Genomic DNA, 22849 nt, shown 5'->3' on the forward strand with positions numbered 1-22849 from the left:
AATCAGAGAAGCGGCAACACCGTTGATAATTCAGGGAACCCTTGAAAGATAGAAGGTGGCTGGAAAGCGTTGGCGTTGGTCAGTGGGTGACGGCACATTTGTTCTCGCTTCCCAGCAATGCGTGCATTTGTTTTATAACTTACTCCTTGAGAAATACTGGTCAGCTCCATCATCAGATTTGTGTTTTTCTTTTCGATATAGTGGAACCAATAAAAATAGTGAATGGCTGTAAAACGTGTCACTCTAATTGTAGGATTATTCTTCCTTTCCTTTATTCTAATTGAACGATGGCTTTTTTTTTCCCCCCCAGGTTACGGTCTTTGGTCAAGCAGTTAGAGCGAGGGGAGGCTTCAGTGGTAGATCTTAAGAAGAACTTGGAATATGCAGCCACTGTGCTTGAGTCGGTGTACATCGATGAAACCAGGTAAGCTGGAAATGACGGGAAGTTAACACGGTGATGGTGAGTTTCCTGTTATGTGGCTTTTCTGAAATGTCCCCCATGCCACATATGAATTAGCATTCGAATGACTTGTCTTGGAGCTTTAGATTCTACAAACAAATGGGGTAGTTTGAACATCACATACCCTCTGTACCCTCTCATCTACAAAAAGGAGCTGATATAATAGAATTTGCCTCACCTGGCCAACATGACAATGACGTGAGGTCATGTAAGACAGGAAGGGTAATTGTAAATAAATCTGGATAGATTTAAAAAAATCAGATGTAGAGTTTCACGATGAATGTTGCGTATTGTTGGCCTCAGTGTAAATATTGCGGTCCTGCTTTAACTCACAGTATCTTTCTGTAAGCGGAGGGTCGAGAGGTGATGGAGAAGCATCCATCCTCCTCAGCACCCGGTGTTCCGCCTTCAGTCTTAAGTATGTTATTGATTTTCGTAGCAGACTCTTTGCACTTGATCTACCAGATGCTTTTGAAAATAACAAAATTGCTTTTCCTTTGAAAAATATTAATATAACGAATATGAAAGGCTATTTACTTCCTTTTAAAAATTCAGACAGACTCCTTTGTCAGTATTTATGCTATCTTACATTTCTATGCCAAATTTCAATCTAAAAGCATTTTCTAATAATCTTAAGAACTGTGTGACTTAGTTTTGGGTAATGTGCTTGGTTCCTAATTTAAGGAAATTTGATATATAGTTTTTTTTTTTCCAAATGTTACACTTTTCTCCCCTTTCCCCAACTGATGTGTCTGAAGGGAAAAAAAATATTTCATTGACACCTGTTTTTACTCCGTATTTTTGGTAGGGCGTAACATAAGTATAAAATACAATGATAAGTTTTATTGTAACTTAGTACTGTTTACGTTCCGTTCTAGTGGTCTGACCTATGAAAAAGTTTGAAAAATCATCTGTCACTTGACAGATGACAAATCTCTGTGCTCAAATGAAGAACTCTTGATTTTGGAAATTTTGCTTGAATTTAGACATTTAAGTTTCTGTGATGTTCTATGAAACTAGAGAGAGTAGCAGTTGATGTTTTTTGGGTTGATGTGATTTAGGTAATATTGTACTTTATGGTCTATTATTTTTTGAAATTACTTTTATTGAGATAAAATAGCATATAACATTGTATAAGTTTAAGGTGTACAATATGTTGATTTGATACATTTATATATTGCAATATGATTACACCATAGCATTAGCTAACACCTCTGTCACATAATAATCATTATATTTTTGTGTGGGAACAATTAAGATTGAGCCTCTTAGCAACTTTAAAGTTTATAATATGATTTTATTGTCTATAACAATGTCTTTAAATATCAATTTAAAAGGAAAGACAAAATAATGCCACAGGGTCCATCTATGAAATAAACCTTCCTGTGAATGCATTTTTAAGTGCAAGTTTTAGATTCCATTTAAATTCCACAAACGTAGGAATCAAGATACTAGTCGCTCCCGAGTACACTGGTTCTGAGACCCCCAGAACCTGAGATGGACTGTATTTGACTTCCTCTGACCCCGTTCCCTTATCCAGTCTGGTAGAGAGAGCCATCCTGAGGCCTAAGTTGTGGAAGAGCCCTGCCTGGTGAGCTTTGATGAGCCTTCCCGAAAAGGGGCTGTGTTTTTGTGTGGCCCATCTGATCTGGTTTCTTTGAGGGAAGGGTTAGCTGTTTGAAACAGAGAGCCCGACCTTCAGGTTTCATCCCAGAGTCCTGGTTGTGTTTCTTGTGTTCAGACGACTCCTGGATACGGAGGATGAGCTCAGTGACATCCAGTCAGATGCAGTGCCTTCTGAGGTCCGAGACTGGCTGGCCTCCACCTTCACGCGGCAGATGGGGATGATGCTCAGGAGGAGTGAGGAGAAGCCGCGGTTCAAGAGCATCGTGCACGCAGTGCAGGCTGGGATATTTGTGGAGAGGTAAAGACAACTATCATCTGATTTGCTTTGATGTGTTCTTGGTGTATCTATAAACACTGAAAACCCTGGGTAGAGACTGTCTTGAATGAGAGATGGCAAACAGCTACTTTAATCTCTGTGGCATAATAGGACAAGCTTGGCCTTTGCTCAGATTCTTTTTGTTAACCAGAGAAGATTTACTTTGAATTCAATCTCTCAGTTTTAAAGGACGTCATCTCATCCATTGCCCTTTGACACCCTTTGACACACGTGGAGGATGTCTGCATCTGGAACAGGTCAGGGACAGCTTGCTGACCTAGGGAGGGCAGCTCATTGCAAGGGTTTGAGTTCCCCATGAAAGTTTCCAATTTTGTTAGTCATTATTTCTCTGGAATTGAATTGCCCCCTTCCCTGGAAATAGATTCCATAAATCAATTTATTCTTCCTATAATCCTTATTATACAAATGGGTTTATTCTTCCTATAATCCTGTTGTACAATGACAGGTTTTAGAAATGCCACGGTTCGCCTGGGACATTTTCCTGCTTGTTTTTGGCAGTTGTAAAGAACCGCTCTTCTAAATGGGTTGCCCATAGGAGTTCTTTGTCCTGGTTAAAGTTCTATACTGCATGCTGTCTGTGCTGTACAATAATTTCCTTCTGGCAGAAGACGTGACCTATTTTAATAATTTAATTTCCAATTTGAGCCACATAGATTAATTTTTTTTTTTTTTTTTGCTTCCAACAGTTCATGTGTTTGGGGTTGTGTTAATTTCTTTTGAATTTTATGCTTAGGCCACTTGAGTGACTATCAAAAAGGTTATAAAAGAAATTTTAGATTCCTTAGGTCACCAGATGTCATGACTTCTCATTATTTGTCAATACTTGGTATAAGTCTGTGGGCTGCTAATTCTTCTTTGTAAGATGTGATATTGCCTTTTCTCCCTCTGCCTTTGCCAGAATGTACAGACGGACATCAAACATGGTTGGACTGAGCTACCCACCAGCAGTTATAGAAGCATTAAAGGTAACACCAATGAAAAAGTCTTACGGTGTACATGGGGCTCCGTAAAAAGTACAGTTACATTTGTCATTAAAAAAAACAAGAGGCTTCCATTTATAGTTCATTTACAGATTTCCCAGTCATTCCTGATTTTTTACTTTTATCTTTTTTTTTTTTTCTTTTTTCTTTTGGTTTTTCAGTTACAGTTGTCCCCAACTTTTATCTTTTATTTTTGTTTTAACAGTATCACTCTCTTTCCAGCTTTCATCTTGCTAATTTTTTATTAACTCAAACTCTGTGGGTTTCATTTCTCTCTACTTCTTTAGAGTCAGTTAGTGCTAGGCATTATGATGCTGAGTCTGACTCAGGACAAAGAAGATCAAATTTGATCTAGTTAGAAATGTTCAACATCAGGAGGATTTTTGGTGATCATAATTATACTAACATATGATTACCTCCTCTAAGTCCATTTTATAGATGAGTAAATGGAGACTCTGAGATTTAAAAAAAGACTCAGTTAATTAGTGACAGGACTACGGTTTGATGTCAGAGTTTCAGGTACATAGTAAGCTGTCAGTACCATTTTATGGCAGAGATGTCTGCCCTGGAGCCCTTAGCCTCTCCATGTTCCCTACTGTTTTCCCAAGGCTCTCACCCAGCCCCAAAGTTCCATCTGAAGTCACACAGATGTTTGAGTTTAAATATATATACGCTGCAGAACTCCTCCCAATCAGGCAACTTCTTGGAATTGTACAGGATATTTCTAAGAGTCCCAGAGCAGACATTTTCCTCTAGGGGTGTGTTGATTTTCATCCACTGGTCTGAGGGTATCCCAGCTGCGTTGAAACTGATTTGGCTTCTAGATTTGAGGGTGGGGCTGCGCTGAAGCCCAGGGTCACTGGGCTGGTTGACATTGTGTGGCGGGTACACATGGAGTTGTTCCACGTGCTCAGGGATGTCCCAGCATTCTGACTGTGTTTAAAGCTACTCTTGGCTTTCTCTGGAACCTGGTGGTAGTTTCAGAACCTAACTTAAATTCCTTACTCATGGAATTCAGGGTGGAGTGCTTCTTAATCAATTTACTGTCAAGAAAAAGTCGTTTAGGGCTATTTTGATGATATATTTTATAGTTCCTTTCTCTTGTCTCAGAGACATTCACTAGCTGAATTTGTGAGAGCCTATATATTGAGAGTCTCAGTTCTCCGTTTTCTCTCTGGTTTTTAAAATTTTTATTAACTTTATTGGATAACATTGGTTAATAAAACTCTATAAGTTTCATGCGCACAAGTCTCTAGTACATCATCTGCATATTGTTCCCCATGTGTGTTCACTACTCAAAGTCAAGTCTTCATCTCTCACCATGTATTTGACCCCCTTTACCTTTCTTTATCTCCCCACTTTTCCCTCTGATTACCGGCATCCTGTTGTCTTTGGATTTTTGTTTGTTTATTTGTCTACTTTGTTTGTTTGTTGCTTTCAGTTTTATATTCCACGTGACCGAAATCATACGGTTCTTGAATTTTTCCACCTGACTTCTTTCACTCAGCGCAATACTCTTAAGACCCACCCATATTGTTGTAAATGGCAGTGTTTCATCTTTTCTTATGGTTGAGTAATATTCCGTTTTGTGTATGTATGTGCACCACAGCTTCTTTATCTAGCCATCTACTGAGGGCCTTTTGGTGGTTTCTCTGTGCTAGCCATTGTGAATAATGCTGCAGTGAACACATGAATATATGTTTTCAAATTTGGGGGGTAGATACCCAGAAGAATGACTGCTTGGCCATATGGTAGCTCTATTCTTATTTTCTTAAGGCACCATCCCCACCGGCAGTGTATGAGGGTTCTTTTTCTCCACAATCACTCCCACGCTTGTTGTTATTACGTGCCTGGTTGATACCAGCCATCCTAACAGGTGAACGGCTTCTTGGCCTCTTGGCTAAGATCGAGTGTTGTATCTATCCTTACCAATTTAATGTTTCTTCTCAATGCATCTTAAGAATGGGAAGGGTACTCAAGAAGGGTACGGCAAGCAGACACATGTTTTCTCTCAGCCCTCTTCTACCCCCACTTTAATGCCCAGTATGTCAGTGATTTACGGCAACATTTCCCATTTAATTAGGGAAATCACTTCACCTAAGATTCGATGTTCTGTAACACCCACTATGAAGATGCACTGATGTTCGTAATTGAACCTGAAGCATTCAGTGGAAGTCTCAGGAACATTAAAAGCATCTTTTATTTTTAATTCCTTCCTTTACTGTGACCATAAATACAGGTGATTATACAGGTACTAAGAAATGTATGAAAATGTTTTCCAAACGGGAGCGTCTTTTCTCTGCAGAATAATTGAAGGAGACGGGAAGGATGTGCGTGAATTGTTTTTTTATGCTGAGGGAGGAGTGGTGCTCAGATGCACACATGTGTGTCTGAGGGGAGAGGTACCTCGGTGATTCAGACAAAGAGTAAATACTAACTCTCTGCGCTGCGGCCCTTCCTCACAAGTATTGCTGATATGTGCATGAGGCTCAAACTGCCTTTTCTCTGTCCTGTCCCCTGTTCACTGAAGAAGTTCAGCCCCTTTTGACGCTGTAATATTTTTCCACTTCCTTAGCTCTTGTTTTATTTGCAGTGGATTGGAGGTGAGTTGGAGAGGTTGCATTGATAGATGCTCTTTTTCCCTTCTTCTTCTTCTTCTTCTTTTTTTTTTTTAATGTAGTGCTGTTTGAACAAGGTTGCTTCCGCTTCACTGCCAGCTGTTTATATGGGATCCCTATTGTTTCCTTCTATTACAGAACATTTCCCCATGGCCTGAGAGAATACAATTCAATAAAATAATCACCGGGCTACTACTGTCATGTTAACCTTTGTGATTAATGTCAGAACGTGGCATAAAGCAACATTTAAGTAAGGGAATAACTAGCCGCCACCAGTCTCTAGATTGGAAATACGTGACATTTTTGTTCTTTTTATTTTTTTCCATTCAATAGATACCAGCTTCTAATTTGGGGTGTTTTATCTCTGGCCCTCTGAGGTGGGGATATCAGAAATGTAGAGAAGTGTTCTGTTCTTTAGAAGGGCATCTATTTGTGTGACTTTGGAAGAGGCACCCTGGAGAGACTCCAGGGTTAAGGTATGCGGAGATGAGGGTGTTCGGGCTGCCTTTGTCAGGCTGATAGGGAGTCATGAATGTTCCCCACGGGATGGCGCTTGGGCCACGTTTGCTCAGGGAGGAAGACTGGTTGAAAACAGTTAAACTAGGTGCTTGTTAAATGTAGATTCCAGGCCCCACACCAGGGTTTTGCAGAGTCCCTCACCCCCAAATCAGCATTTTTCCAGACACCCCAGGTGGTTCTGAAGAACATGAAAATTTGAGAATCACAGGCTGAGACCTTCTGAAATTGAGAGACCAGAGAGTACATCTATCTTGCTCTGTATTTACTCCTCCTCTTTAAGTCCTAATATTCCAACTAAATCTTAATTTCTTACTATGATAATCTCTTTATTTCTAGTAATAGCCTTTCTCTTGTTTATTCATTCTGGAGAATAGGATTAAAAATCGTCTGGCATGACAAAGTGTTGTCCCACCTCCCGAGTCGTCAGAGGACTTTTCTTTAGGTCTCATGGTCAGAGAATGGACGTCACGACAATACCAGTTAGAGTCATGAAGGTGAAGCTTCGGGTCTTGGGTTAATCTTAAATGGCCCCACTGTCTATGGCCTGGGTCTCTAACTGGTGTCACTGGCGTTCTTAGCTGGTTCTGCTACTGAATGGCGTTAGACACTTCACTTCATCTCTCCGTGTTGCCATCTGTAAATCTGGGGAAAGTAACACCTATGGCTAGAGCTGAGATTTGCAAATGTGTATAAATACCTTCTATTGCGCCTGGCGCAAACACATGTGTTCGGTCCTTGTAGCTATTTCTTTAGTTATCATGGAGGAGAAATTATGGAAAACCGAGGTGAGCTTACCACTGGCGTGAATTGAAACAATCTAGTTCAAGACCTTTTTGGGAGAGATTGGTTTTCCGTATACACAGTTCAGTCCATAGGGGAATGGAGTATGAAATGAAGGCTTTCTCCTTGGGTTCCACTCAGCAGAATGGATTGAAGGGACACATTATTTTGTATTCTATATCACGTCTGTTTCTGAACACTGTAAAGTGGGTTGATGTTATCAACTGTGGGCTAAGAGGAAGTCTGTGGTTGGTATTCAGGGACTGGGGAGAAGTTCAGAGTAGGAAAGCACCGAGGGTTGTTGTCGGTGAACTAAGAATTTGAAATGCAGCCCCGGTGAGTAGTGGAAAGGCTTTAATGGACAGAGCCTGACCCTAGACATCTGGTCAGCATGTGTTGTGTGCTGCACCCATTGTGTCCCCAGCTTTGGGGAAATGCGGTAACTTCTCAGCTTTCTTGTCTATCGAATGTGACTACTTAAACCTATCCCTTACAGTGGTTTTCAGGATAAGTTATGGCATTTATTACTGATCACAATGCCCAGCGTATGGTAGGCACTTAATGAATTACAGCTGTTGCCATTAGTAATAAGACTATTTAATATTTGATCGTTAAGTGCTATCTAGGTCTGCCAGGTTGGAAGAAGTTTGAGAGTGGAAAGGGCGTTGGCGTCTTGGGCCGTGAAATCCTGGGTGCGGGCTGCAGGCCAGCTCCTCCAGGAGAGACCTGTAGCCGTGTGAGCGGCTGTGGACTAACGTGTGCTTCTCCCCTCCTGGTCCTGCAGGATGTGGACAAGTGGTCCTTTGATGTCTTTTCCCTCAATGAAGCCAGCGGGGACCACGCGCTGAAATTCATTTTCTATGAGTTACTCACTCGCTATGATCTGATCAGCCGTTTCAAGGTCAGTGCCTAACTAAACACACACACACACACACACACACTTATCTATCCTTGCATGACTTTGGGGCTAGGACCAAGAGGATCATTTTAATACAGACCCAAAGCTGCTCTGGATAACTTGGGGTGCATCACCAAACAGCTGCTGCCACGAACTTCTCTGCGATGGGCGCTTTTTGTCACTCCCCTGCCTGGCGAGGCACCTGGGCTGGGGACAGGCTGGACCCTAGTCTTCCTCGAAGCACCGCCCGAAGCCTGAACAAGCAGAACTCCCCCATGGCGCTGCCCGCTGATCTCATTTCAGCTTCATTTCAAGTACAATCTCCTCCCATCCGCAAAGAGATGGTAATGGACCCAGAATGGTGTCTGCTGACTCTGCAAGTGTTTTTTTCCCACCACTTGACTCAACGCAGACAAATACTCTCACTTATCATCTATGACGGGTCATTGGTATTGCCCAGCCATTCAAGCTTCAAATTAATTCTTCAACTTTAAGCGAAGAAGCTGAGTCATTTTCAGTGTTCTGTCCCTTCAGCCTCGCTTTCTGCAGACTCTGGGGGTCATGGCAGGTTCCCCAGGTGACTTGTGGATTCATCTGCTGACATCCGTCATATGCTCCTCAGACTTCTCTCATCCTGTGAATGGGCCTCTGGAAAATGCAGGCCTTTTGCTCTGTAACACACTGACTTCTCTGAACAGCGTGGTGTCTTATTGCTTTGTAAAGGACTGTGTGTTTGGGGGTGTATTTCTTATACGGCCATCATTAGTTTACAGCAGTGGTCCTTAATTTCTTTTGCACCAGAAATCTGTTTGAAAATTTGGTGGCCAGCTGAGACCCTTTCCTCAGAGCAAAGCCCATGTACATATACACATGACTGTACTTAGCATTTCTGTGGTTCACAGACCGCCCACGAACAGGCCCAAGAACCTATATTTCTTGAATCTTCACTTTCAAAAAATAAAATTGATCTCCGACATCTGCAAGGCAATATTTAAATTTTTTAAAGTCAAAGAATGGAAAAACAGTGGTCCAGGAAGAACATGTTATGGACTCTCACAAAGCATCACAGTAGTAGTTTTCCTTATTCTTATTATTACAATATTTTACTAATATGATTTTTAGTGTCCTGGAACACACATTCATCCCTTTCCCCGACTATTGTACTTCATAATTTACCCTCAACCAAGGAATTGATCAGAAAACGAATACAGTGACCTAGAGACATTTTGCAATTGTCCTTTACTTTATGCCACATAAAAAAAGAAGGTATGCATATTATTCATATTTGAGACAGAAAAGCAATTAAGCTAATTGGACATAGCATTCCAAATTGCAAGGCACCTATAATACATTGTCAAGTAATAGACATAAGAGCACAGGTTGTTTCTGTTTCCATGTGTAACAAATTATGACTTAAAAAAAAAATGTGTCCAGTACAAATAACCACTTTTCCTAAAGAGCACATTTTTCAGGAGGCGGCAGCTTGTGTTTATTTTGCAATCATTTAATGACTTAAGATCTTGGGGTACTTCATGTTTTGCCATGAATAAGTGAGATACACTGCACGGTACGTGCTCATTTATTTCTCAAGAAATAAAGATGTGAACCTTGGCTTGAGAAATGAATGAACATACCCTTAAAGCTGCTCAGTCACTAGCTCATTAACCTTACCGGTCTGTTTCAGATCCCCATTTCTGCACTCGTGTCCTTTGTGGAGGCCCTGGAAGTGGGGTACAGCAAACATAAAAACCCTTACCACAATTTGATGCATGCTGCCGACGTCACCCAGACTGTGCACTACCTACTCTATAAGACAGGTGTCGCGGTGAGTACCAATGGGAACTCAAGGATTTCGTGAACAGCCAGGTCTCGATGGTCGGTCTCTATGACTTTATACTTTGAAATCTTCTTCAGAATTGGCATTAACATAGACATTCTTTGGGTATGGTGATTCATTAGCCCATAAACACAGTACACATTTATTATCTTTTCAGTGAGGGCATGTTGAATGACTTGGTCTAATATCTCACTGAATTAAAAATGGAATAGAGTAGGAGGAGCGTGGGCTTTGCAGCTATAGATATAGTTGCATTGAAATTCTTGTGTAATTACTTATTCGATTCTGTGACCTATGATAAATTGCTTGAATCTCTGAGTCAAGATTTCCTCATTTTCTAAAATGGTGAAAACTGTTCTGTCTTGTAGAAGGACCATGACAATCAGGAATAGAGTATCGAAAACATGAAGTGCTCTGTTTGCTTCAGAAAGGAGACTCAGCAGTTAGGAATTGTTGCCCATAAAGCGTTGCAGGATCTCCCCGACCTTTACTTACCGTAAAGCTGATTTCTTAAAATATTATTTAAAAAGCTGTTGTTTAATGCAATAAAGGATTTCTCCCAGAAACTTAGAGCAAGTGTCTAGGTAATGGTGGTTCAGGGAAACCCTGGAGCCAAGCAGGGATGCCCACCTTGGTACTGCTATGGAGCATCTTTGGGGAGGTCTCAGCCAGTGCAGGGAGGTTTCTAAAGATGTTAAAGAGGCATCATGTGAGAATAATCTGATCATCTCTTTTTAAAAATCAAGAAATCCAACTATAAATTATTAGATCAAATAAAATAGCTGTCCTGTGCCCTGGAAATTAATGTGTGCAATAGAAAAACATACATTCTCAACAGTTTAAAAAATCTATAAATTAAAAGTGAAGAACTTCAAAACTGATAAAGAGTAAGTGATAAAACTAAAGGGCACAAAATCATAGTTAACTAAGTAAATAAATATACCATGTTTTCGTCGTCGGCAGCCGTCCGTCTCGAGAGACGATGGTGTAGCTTCTTAAGAGTCTATCTGCACCGCCGAGAATGGCTGTGCAGTCCGACTCGGGAGTGACACGGTATCTGTCTCCTCCCGTGTTAAATCGACATCTTGTGATGACGCTGGAGTGTCCTCTCCAGTGAAGCTGAAGCTACAGAGCCTGGGCAGAGTGATATGGAGGGTCTGCTGTTGCCCAAGCAGCAGATCCCCCCTCTCTTCGCAGCTGAAGGATCCAAGGGAAAGACGGAGTCAATACAGCTTGGCTTCAGGTGCGCCGCAGGAGTTGCCGGTGTTGACTACAACGTCAAACCGCCTTAGGGACTCCGGCTCCGGATTTTCTGTCGGGGTTTACTCCCCTAGCCTTTCCCCTGAAGAGGTATGCCGCAAGGCAGCGGAGGTTTTTTGGAGTCAGAGTTTTCCTTCTCTGATGTGCCCTGACTGGAAGATCGAACCAGCGACACTTAGCTCGCAGGCCGACGCTCAATCCACTGAGCCAAACCAGCCAGGGCAATACCATGTTTAATGCCTCAGTATTATATCGATACCAGTTTTCCTCAAATTAATCTATAAATTCAAGGCAGTGCCTATAAATTCCAATAGGATTTGACATAAGACATGATAAACAGAGTCTAAACTTTATGTTAAATAGATATTTTACAACCTTCAAAAAAACAAAAAACAGTTTTGAAAAAGACAATGTGTATGGTGAGTTTGTTGTTACTCTACTGGATATTAAAATGCCTCCTGAAGCTATAGCAATAAAAACATTGTGGTATTTGTGCCAAAACAGACAAATATAACAGTGGAATTGACTAGAGTTTCAAATATTTATTGAGCACTTATTATGTGCTAGTTTCCTTTTCTAGGGTGAGGATACATGGGTGTTGTTACAGAATTTGCATTCTAGTGGGAAGTTACAGATAGGAGACCAATAAAAAAAAAATAACAAGAAAGTATCACTAGTGCTCTGCGGAAAATTAAAATAGGGCACCCACATAGAGAAAACGGGGGAGTTTTATTAAGTAGTCAGAAAGGCCTCTCTCCAGAAGTAATATTTCATCTGAGACTGTTGTGATTTTAGGGTTGGGCTATGCGGAGAACCTGAGAAGAGTATGCCAGCATGAGTGAGCACTGAAGGGTTAGAATAAATATAAGTATCATTAGTCTCCTCATAAGAGAACAGCTCTGTTGAAGTCAGGGAACAGAGAGATAAGGCAAGGCCAGTGGGGACAGCACACGATAGGCACAGACATACAAGATAAGGTTGGAGAACCTTATCCGGCAGTAGCCCGGCCGGGTCTGGCTCTATAGGCCTGGGGAATGAGTTCCAATTTTATTCTAAGTGCAGTGCGAGGCCACTACAGGGGTGTAGACAGAGGAGTCCTGGGACCTGGTGAAGATCAGGAAAGTATTACTGTGGAGAATGGATTTTGAGGCCACCTTTTTGAGGAGGACTGTAGAGGTCTACTGGAGAGATAATAGTAGTTTGAACTAGGAAGGGCATTGCTAGAGCATGAGAACAAAAATTCTGTGTCTGAGGTAGAGGTTAAAAGACCGGGGTGGTGAATAGGATTTGTAACATTAAAGAGAGGAATCAAGAGTACCTCTCAGATTTTTGGTTTGATAAACAAAGTGGAGGAGAGAGCCTGGTGGCAAAGCAGGCTTTGGGGGAAGGGGACTCAAGAGCTTTGTTTTGGCCACATTGGGTTTGTGATCCCTACTAGACATCCAGGTGGAGATGTCAAGCAGGAAGGAAATGAAGGGAGTCTGGCATTCTGGAAAGAGGTCAGGGATAGGCGTGTAGATTAGATGACGGATATGTCAATGTTACGTAAAGGCACGGGACCAGATGAGATTATCTGAAAGGGAGTGTGACCAGAGAAGGAGAAGGGGCTGTGAAGGTAGTCTTGGAGCAGCCCATCAGTTAAAAATAAGGTAAAGAATTAAGCCAATGATAGTAACTAAAAAGGAGTGGCCAGGGGCATTGGGACAAAAACCAAGAGAGTGTGGGGTCATGGGATCCAAGGAAAGCAAGTGCTTCGAAAGGAAATGTGAGTCATGTGAGGCATGACAAAAGAGCCAAGTGAGAGGAGGACAGAGAAGAGATCACTGCCTTTGGTGGCATGGAAGCCATCAGTACCCTTGACATGAGCAGTCTCATGGCTCGGTAAGGACGGAACACTGATGAAAGTCTAACTAAGAAAGAATTGTGGGTGAGAAGGTGAGGTCATGTCTAGAAACAACGTTCTAGGGAAAACTACTCACTTCAAAAAAATGTGTTGGGGACCGTTGTTCAGTTGGAATACACAGGTTATTTTTGTCCTACTTCACATCATTCATCAAATATCAGACAAAAGAATTACAGATGTGAGTACAAAAATAAAAGTTTGCTCATGTTTGGAGAAAATATGAGAATATGTTTATAACCTTGAAAAAGGATATATTCTTAAGTAAGCCTCAAAACACAAAAGTTGTATAACAAAATATTGATTAATTTGAGTGTATTAAAACCTTCTGTAGGATACAAAACGTCATCATAATGAAGTAGTACTTGAGAAAAATGTAGAGAGAGCAAGGATTAAGATCCAGATTATATAAATAAGTTGACCAATGAGGAAATAACACAAATTCAGTAGACAAAAGGAAACTCATTCAGAGTTAATACTGTCCTGTCATAAAGTGACTTTCACGGGCAGAATTGTGTCCTCTCCTAAATTCCTAAGTTGAAGTCCTAGTCCTCAGTGCCTCAGGACGTGACAGAATTTGGTGATAGGGTCTTTCAAGAGGTAATTAAGGTAAAATGAGGTCATTTGGGTGGGCCCTAATCCAGCATGACTGGTGTCCTTATAAAAAGGAGATTGGGAGAGACGTGTACGGGCACAGTGCAAGACCATGTGAGGACAATGAGAAGGTGGCCATCTGCAAGCTGGGAAGAGAGCCCTCACCACGAACCAACGCTGCCAGCACCTGATCTTACCCTTCCAGCCTCCAGAATTGTGAGAGAATACATTTCTATTGTGTAAGCCGCCTCGTCTGTGGCATTTGTTATGGCAGCCCTAGCAAACTAATACAGCAGCAGAGCCAGGATTGGGTCCTAGGTCCGACTTATAAGGCCGTGCATTTAAATATTTAAGTCATGCTTCTCCAATGCCTGTGGCAAAAAAAAAAAAAAAGTGGTATTCTTACACTTCAGTAACCTCATGTGATACTTCAGAGTGTTCTGGTAAGGATCAAAGTAAATGTGAAAGTGTATTTTGGATTTATCTATTCAACTTATATTTAGTTAGTGCCTCCTGTGTAGTATACCATGGAGATACAAAGGTGAATTACACACAGCTGTTTTTTAGCCCTCAAGAAAAACTTCCAAGCATTTATGCTAATACAAGTGATCATGAACATAAATGTTATATCATAGCAGTCGATGATTGTGATGTATCGCATAATGTTCTTGAGTGAGCTTACTTGCCGTTGAATTTTCATGATGAGTTCAGGCCACGTTCAGAATAACTCTTCAATATAGAAACTACCTCCCGCCCACTCCCTCTCAGAAGTGTAGCTCAAAACAAACTTCTTTCGCTGCAAGCTTACAGAGGCAGTGGAAGCAATCTGATGAATGGAGACTGTATGGTGACTCTAACCTTCTATTACAAACCAAGATGGGGGAAATGCCTTAAATCACTTCAGTTCTTTAAACTGCAAGACACACAGGGAATCAAAACACCCCATTGATAAAGCGATGCGTTGTCCTCCACATCAACTCATTCCAGTCTGTTTCTGTGACTCATTACTGCTTAACTCAGATACCGAGAAAATGTGTGAATCCTCTCAGACTTATTTTGCTCCCTTCTAAGAGACAGTCCTTGAACAGAACTGGGCGGAAGTACTGTTGATTGCGTACACAGGAATCAGACTCCAAGCGTCAGTCTGCTTTTGATGGAGGTCAAAAGATTCCAAACTCCAAAACTGTCCCTTGGGCTCTTTCATTGCTTTGGTTGGCCAAGGTGCCATTCATTTTCTTTTGCTTATATATATATATATATATATATATATATATATATACTTTTTTTTTTTTTTTTTTTTTTTTTTTTAGAGGAGAGAAGCTGTGTATCTTGTTCATTTGAGCATAGACGGCATCATCATATTTGTAAGGGACCCATCAGGGACCACCTCTAAGCGGTACCCTGGTTCAAGAGTTCTGTGTAATTGTATGAAGGTTTGTGGTCAGCAGAATTTTGGCCCCCATGACTTTTGACTTTATATGAGCTGTCACACTTGTTAATGTTACATTAAACGTCAAAAGGGACTTGGCAGACACAATGAAGGTTAGTAATCAGAGGGCCTTAAAATAGGGAGAGAATCCTGGATTTTCCAGGTGGGCCCACTGTAATCATATGAGTCCTTAAAAGACAACAGGTTTGGCAGAAGTGTGCTGGCTTGAAGAGGGACAGAGCCAAGTGGAAAGCATTAGGAGGACCTGAGTTTTGCCAATGCTTTGAGTGCACCTAGAAGCAGATTTTCCCACAGAGCTTCAGAAAGGAACGCAGGCTTGCCAACACCTTGGGTTCAGCCTCGGGAGATCGTGACCAGAACAGCCAGCCAGCCACGCTGGGCAGACTTCTCAGCTACAGAACTGTGTGCCAACGCATGGGAGGTGTTCAATAAGCCTTGAGTTTGTGGTGATTTAAGGCAGCAATAGAAAACTAATAGAGGGGTGGAAACAGATTTCTAAAGAAACTGTCATTCACATCAAAGTCACCGTGTGCTAATCACGTTTCCACTAGCAATGGGACCTTGCCATGTGCTTTCCCTTCAGGTTTCTACTGCCCCCCATCTGCCCTGTACACATACACACGTCACTTGCTCTCCTGTGTCATATACAACAAAATCCCCAGGCCGCCGCTCCAACAGTTGTCAAGGCATTGCTGTTGCTGAATTAGTTACGACACTCATATTTTGTAGCTAGTAAAATACTGGTAGAATCTGTGGCTTGGACCTTGTCATGTTTGATGAATCGGGAATAATAATGAAGTGGGATTTAAATTTCTGACTTCTTATGGGTTGTCATAAAATCTTCTGGGTTCATAGTCATTAATTTGGAAAAGGCAAGGAAATCTGAGTTTATTAAAATATGAAGCCCCGTTTCTCTCAAAATAGCTTCTCCCACCTTCTCTGTTTCTATTAATGATGTCCTCTAATATCACCCGCCAAAAAACAGTTAAAGTGAGAATTGTTAAAAATTGATTTGTTTATTTTAAAAATTGTTTTGTGTTAACTTACATTAAATAAATAGGCTTTATTTACGAACCTTTAATTCAGACTCCAGGCTGTTTTCTGAATTCTGCCCATTTGGGGACTCAGGTTTGTCTTGCATCACACCTGCCCCTAAGGTTTCTAGTTTCATTATGTGAAAGTAAAAAGGTACTCATGAAACAAACTTAATGTGGAAATCTTTCTATATTTTTATAATTGTTTTCTACACTTTCAAGGTTGTCGCACCTATTTTGGCAGCAAATTTTTACTGACTGTCCATAGCATTGAACTTAGGTTCCTTGGCCATAGCTCCATTTTTGTGTGCATTTTTAAAAATTGGTGTATGTCATATTTAATTGCCTAATTATGATAACAGTGCATTTGGTCAAAACAGGGTTTGGAGGAAACCACACTGAGACTGGGAAGCATCAGTTCAATTAGTAACAGAAGTAGGAAGAGGGTACCAAAGGGTAGCGTGTAGCCAGGGACGTTCTCCTACGTGGACACCGGGCAGCATGACTTTCGGAAGGGATGAAGAAGCGTCAGTGAATCCCCTGAGTGTCTGAGATGGGAGTCATCCGGGGGGCTTCAGACGCAGCGGTGTCGGAGTCATTGGGGAGGCTGGTAAAACACAGGGGGTGCTGACTGCCGGCCGAGGGAACACACATGGAGGACCACTGAGCTGCAGCCAGCTTTGGTGTGTGGACGGGAACCAGTCTCTTCAATCTTCTGCACGCGGAAGGAAGGCGGAAGGCCAGCTGTTAGTCTTTCCACCTGTCTCACTACCTGTCCACGTTCTAGTGGGTAGGCATTAGGTTTTCCGTTACGTTCAGCTCCTGGTATTGTATTGAACTTTTTAATTCTTTTTTCCCTGGGTCTACCGGGAAACTTACTTTGGAACTTGAGAGAGGATACGATAAGGGCTTTTCATGTCTGCCTGTTCGTTGTGTTTTGCTTTCTTGAAAAAGATAAAACTACTCTTTAGCTTTTTCAACCTTGCTGGGCATGCTGTTTTTAAGTTACACGTCCCTTGGCCTCCTTACTGAACAAAACAGCCATTTCTTTCTGTCTGAAAACATGTGTCTGGCGGTCTGGCTCGCCAGCCGCGGGGGGCGGGAGAAGGCAGTGATGTGGATGTGTCGTTGGCAAGCTGAAGACGGAGCGACAGACGATCTTACTGCGCTGTAATCTCCCTTTCAGAACTGGCTGACGGAGCTGGAGATTTTCGCTATCATCTTCTCGGCTGCCATCCATGACTATGAGCACACGGGAACCACCAACAACTTCCACATCCAGACCCGGTGAGGACGTTGGCGTGTTTGGAGGAGAGGCAAGAGGGGACAAAGAGAGAGTTTTGTAAGCCAGAAAGGAGCGGTCACCATTCTTTTGCGTGGTTTGCTCTATTTTGAGGTTCTGAAAAATGAAGTTTTAAACGAGATAAGCCTGGTCAGCTTCGATCGAGACTTTGGGTGTCAGAAGCCATCTGCTTCTAATTCTCGTATTTTATTCACATCTAATACAAATCTCCTTCTCCTCTCTGTTCTGACGCTAGCTCTTTGTTAGTTACGTAGGTGCTGTGATGTGCTACCTATTTTTAATAGGAGGTGGGACAGTTTATAAAAAGGCAGATGCCGTGGAGACAGAGTCAGTGGGGACAGGCAAGGATCAGAGTGTTTTTGTTGCTGTGGACAGTAACCCAGCCTCCTTACCCTCTCATCTCTGGGATTCTGGGGGTGCTCTTCCCAGTCTTTCTGATCTCACCTCTGCTCTATTTGGTGGCACAAGGCTTGGGGAGCTAGGTTGTCTGGTGTAGGTCATCACCATGGGCAACCTTTGCACCCTTCCTCATAAACTGCCCAGGTAAATGCCAGCCTCTGGGGGGGAGGGCTATGAAATGCGGGTCCACGGGGTCTACTTTGAACCCTTTGACTGTCACAGACATTGCTAATCATTTGGGGTATTTTTTTCTTACTAGCTGCAGATTTATCCTTAGTATTCCTCTCAGCACAGAGTTCCAGGCAAACCGTACCAGTCAATTGCCATCGGCATTTACGATGAAACCTTATCTGCCCTCTTACCTTGTGATGTGGAACTAGGGAGGCGCTGATGTTTGGATTCACTGGGCCTTGGCAGAGGAGCCAAAAGAAGCTAGAATTTGGGGAGAGGTGACAAGGCAAAGAGAAAGAACGTGGCGGGGAGGCGCGAGTTTAACCCTAAATAAATACTGGCTGATCTCACTTGGATGAGCAGGTGCACGGTTCAGAGAGCTTTGTGTTCATAAATCAGTCTACACGTATTTAATGACCTCTGCACTGAAGTGTGGGGAACACCAAAGAAGCCAGTATCCTCGGATCTGTGTTCAGAAGGGAAATTTCAGTAGAATGGAAGTAAAGGGCTTAAGCTGTTTGCTTCATTTCCTACCTCCTTCCTCCTCACATCGAAGGGTCTCAGCTGCTGCAAAACTGCCTTTCGGGGTTCTGTTTCAAGGTCTTTAAACACAGGGAATTGCACAAAGTGGCTCTGTTTAGTGGAACCTTTGCTCGGAGGACAGAGAACAGCACCTACCGAAGAAAGAGAGGTTGGTAGAAGAACTTGTACCTGGACCGTGGCTGGAGATCATTGTCAAAACCAGTCACAACACAGAGGGAAATTAATTACGAGAGTTGGAAAATAGCTTAATGTCAAAAAACACACATCAGTTGGTGCCTTCCTTGGTTAACAGATGTAAGATCAGGTCGTTCACCTCAGGATTTGCATGTTTTGTGTTTTGTGCGGTACCTTCATAGGAGAGGGATAATTCCAGTGGGTTCTGTTAAGCTTGGTTTGGAACGACATTTAGGATTGGCCTTCCCTAACAGAACTCAGCCTCACACATCGGCCTGTGTGCTTCCTGAAAACCATGTCTATGCCAGGTCCTTTGTCCTTTGATGGTATGTCCAGTCTAACACTTTCAAGGTGTGCTAGATAGATTTCAATGTTTGGCCAATGACAGGTGGGAGCTACCTTTGGGGGGCAGTGGCCCCCCTGTCAGAGATCTTGCCTTCCTCCCAGCCCTGACACTTAGCCCCTGCGGGACTTTGTGAAGTCACTTCCCATCTCTGGGACTCAGCTTCCTTGATGAGGAACAAATAAGCTGCCGAAATCTAAGATTTCATTAAATTGAGGATATTGAAGTCATACACAGCCTTGTGTTTGTTGTCCTGCAGCTGTGGGGTGGCCTTTGAGAAAGTGACTAACGATTGTCCTGTAATCCTTATTTATAGTCTTCATGCTCAATTTTCCATGTATGGTTTGTGCATGCTAAGAGTTTAAGATCAAACTACTACCAGAAGACCTTGCAAACTGTACCTAACAGGTGGTGTGTGTTCCGAGACTTTAAGTAAAATAAATTTTTATTTAATTAAAAAATTAAAGTTGTTTTAGAAAATATAAGAAGGTTTGACCTGACCCACATTTTGAAAAGTCGCCTTTGCTGCTACTAGCCAAGATAGTTGAGGTGTGGCTATGGAGCAGTTTCCAGAGCATTCTGAGATTGGATGTCACATATTTCACATCCACAGAGTGACATTAAAACACCCTTTATACACCAATTGATAATCCACAGTGTTAGGTTTAGCTGTTTTGTTCATATATATGGCATGGGGGCCAAGGTCATTGCTAAACACAAGGAAGAGAGGTGGTGTGTGTATTCTAGCTTGAAAGAACTGCCTGAGAAATCGCCCGTTTAACATCCTAAGTCATTTTCTGGCTTGCTGTTCAGGTCTGACCCAGCTATTTTGTACAACGATCGGTCTGTGCTGGAAAATCACCATCTGAGTGCAGCTTATCGCCTTTTGCAAGAAGACGAGGAAATGAATATCCTGGTCAACCTCTCCAAGGAGGACTGGAGGTAAGGCTGGGGCGAGGGAGGGGCCTGGGGGCCAGGAAAGGGACTGTGAGGAGAGAGGACGTGCGCTGCTTTGGAGAAGTCCACTAACCGAAAGATGGCGTCTGTGTAGTGTCCTATGTCCTGGTAGGAAAGAAAATTTAATATCTGATAGATTTGTTTGGGTCTGTAAGAGCATTTGACTTTCCAGGACATTTGCAAATGAGTGTATTACCAGATATTTACTGCATTTCAAAGTGGAATAACATGGCATTGCACTTCCAGCAGGCCAGGTAGGCTGCTACTAAACCAGCCCTCCTGCAAGTAACAGCTATAAACTATGGACAAATGCAAACGAACAAGTAAGCACAACCCCACTGACTTGAGGGCTCTAGAGAGTGGACAAAACCAGGCAAGTTTTGAAGGGGTGTCAATATTTGGAGAATATGACAGGGTGAAGTGAGTGGGACGTTTTTGTGACTTTACCCTGAAGGCAGGCTCCATCAAGGCAACAACAGTAGTTGGCTGATATTGCATTTATACAAACACCTTCACTATTTTTCTGGCTAGAGAGACCAGGGTAGAAATGGCCGGAGCTGCTGTGAGTGAGTCAGAACCTGAAAGAGAGAGCCAGGTAAGGGGAAACCCAAATTCTGTGACAATCTAAATGGCATAGAAAGAGCAGGACAATGTGACTTACTTGCAGGGACAAAGACGATCAATAGGTGCAGCCTCCAAGATGAATTGTTATTGGAATGATCAGACAAGGGATTTTAAAGTAGTTATTATATTTATGCCCAATGCAGTATAGGGGGATATGCTTGTAATAAAACGCAGTAAAATTGAACCACAGGATTGAAAATATAAACAAGAGCAAACAGAAATTTTGGAGCTAAAAAATTAAATACTTAATTAAAAAAATATTACTACGCTGGCTTAGTAGCAAGTTGAGGAGACAGAGGAAAAAGAATCAGTGACCTTGAAAAGATCAGTCAATATTATCCAATGTGAAGAACTAGGGGAAAACAAGATTTTAAAAGATGAGCAGTTTAGGAACCCATGAGACAGTTTCAGGCTCAAGTAAGATTAGAAATGTCACAACTAATTAATCAATTACGTTAGAAGTGGCAAAAACTAAACTAATTTTTACCTTCCATTTTTTACTTCCATCTCTTTCTTCCATGGGGCGTCCCCGAAAGGGAATTTCGGACCTTGGTAATTGAGATGGTGATGGCCACGGATATGTCCTGTCATTTCCAGCAAATCAAAGCGATGAAGACGGCTCTGCAGCAGCCGGAAGCGTGAGTGGGCGTGTGACCGTGCGTGTGTATAGGTGTTCGAGCTGGAACTCGTCCACGTCGTGGGAGCTTCAAAGCCTTCCTCCTTTCAACAACTTTGCTGAATGGTCTCATAAGGCGGGGACGTTTGGAGGAGAGAGCATGAGAATCGTGCATATCACGGATGGATTCTCATCAGGGTTGAAATAAATAAAAGGGCCGGTAATGATTGCCCCAATTAGAATTGAAAATATTTCCCTGCAGGAAACTAGATTATCAAAGATCTGCTCAGTGCAGGGGCAACACACAGAAGTCAGTGACCTGGGATTTTTGTCTGTTTGAATGATGCAAGATCTCAAATGCTCCAGAAGTAGTCTTGAGTCAGATTATGAAGCGCCCCAGCTCCATCAACCTGGAGACCTAGCTGTAAATAATCCAGTTGCCTGGGTTCAGCTGACGTGGGGTCGAGACGGGAGAACGGAAGGGATTAAAAAAATTAATGCTTTTTAAAAGAAACCACTATTGAGGTTCTGAGAGTTTGATCATTGTGTGTTTGGTTCCTTTGGGTTTTACAGGATTGAAAAGCCAAAAGCTTTGTCCCTGATGCTGCACACGGCAGACATTAGCCATCCGGCGAAAGCGTGGGAGCTGCATCATCGCTGGACCATGTTGCTCCTGGAGGAATTCTTCAGACAGGTACATTGTTGCATGCCGCCCACCCCGGGCTTTCATCGCGGGGTAGTTTCTGAGTTCTGTATTTCAGCAGTGCTCTGGTAAGGACTATTGAGATTACAGTCATTTTCTTTGGGAAGGGAGGGTTTGCAGAGTGTGTGTGTGTGTGTGTGTGTGTGGCGTTTGAATCTTACTTAAATTCTGATTCTCAGAACATTATGCTATTTCTCTCCTATGCCTTTCTGTTTGGAAAAAGAACATTTCCTTGTGACAGTCTTTTGTCAAAATACCATCTGAGGATCCCTTTTATTTCTTTATTTTTTTTAATGAGTTGAGCAAATTATGACCAGTTTGGCATTACCCTGTGGGATTAAGATGTTAATCTTTAACTGTTATAATTGGTTGAGTTGTTTCTTTCTTTTGAGCCGGCAAGCTGTGTTGTCAAATTCCAAAGCCAGGTGTGGTAATTTGGGGCCAGGAAATCACCAAAAGCCACTGTCCCGATTAAACTTAAATAGATTATATCCTAAGACGCAAGGCTATGTTTCCTGCAAGAACAGCCAGAGTCTTATATGGGTACACATTGCTTTAAAAATGTTTCTAAAGGTACAAGAAGTAGAGAAATAGGAAGTAAAATAAATGTGTCGCACTAAGACGGATGTCTTCTCAAGAGCAGTTGCCATTCAAACCTCTGCTTTGAGATGTGAGGTCCTGAGCTTAAAGGTGTCAAGATAAGAAACGTCCAAACCTGTAGAG

At 42.2% G+C, this 22849-nt stretch overlaps 1 protein-coding gene across 2 annotated transcripts in view; it reads left to right on the forward strand.

Annotated features, from left to right (window-relative positions):
* The window catches only part of PDE1C (phosphodiesterase 1C), a 364455-nt gene that overhangs the window by 269035 nt on the left and 72571 nt on the right, over positions 1 to 22849 (forward strand). For both annotated transcript variants that reach the window (XM_090287041.1, XM_090287042.1), the window contains 9 exons: positions 311 to 424; positions 2202 to 2384; positions 3322 to 3388; positions 8105 to 8221; positions 9903 to 10043; positions 17480 to 17580; positions 20040 to 20168; positions 21344 to 21445; positions 21997 to 22117. In XM_090287041.1, coding sequence (XP_090143167.1) covers positions 311 to 424; positions 2202 to 2384; positions 3322 to 3388; positions 8105 to 8221; positions 9903 to 10043; positions 17480 to 17580; positions 20040 to 20168; positions 21344 to 21445; positions 21997 to 22117 — 1075 coding nt within the window. The remainder of the gene's footprint in view (positions 1 to 310; positions 425 to 2201; positions 2385 to 3321; positions 3389 to 8104; positions 8222 to 9902; positions 10044 to 17479; positions 17581 to 20039; positions 20169 to 21343; positions 21446 to 21996; positions 22118 to 22849) is intronic.

This window comes from Furipterus horrens, unplaced genomic scaffold, assembly GCF_987537825.1.
Source record: "Furipterus horrens unplaced genomic scaffold, mFurHor1.1.pri manual_scaffold_9, whole genome shotgun sequence".
NCBI classification, from domain to species: domain Eukaryota; kingdom Metazoa; phylum Chordata; class Mammalia; order Chiroptera; family Furipteridae; genus Furipterus; species Furipterus horrens.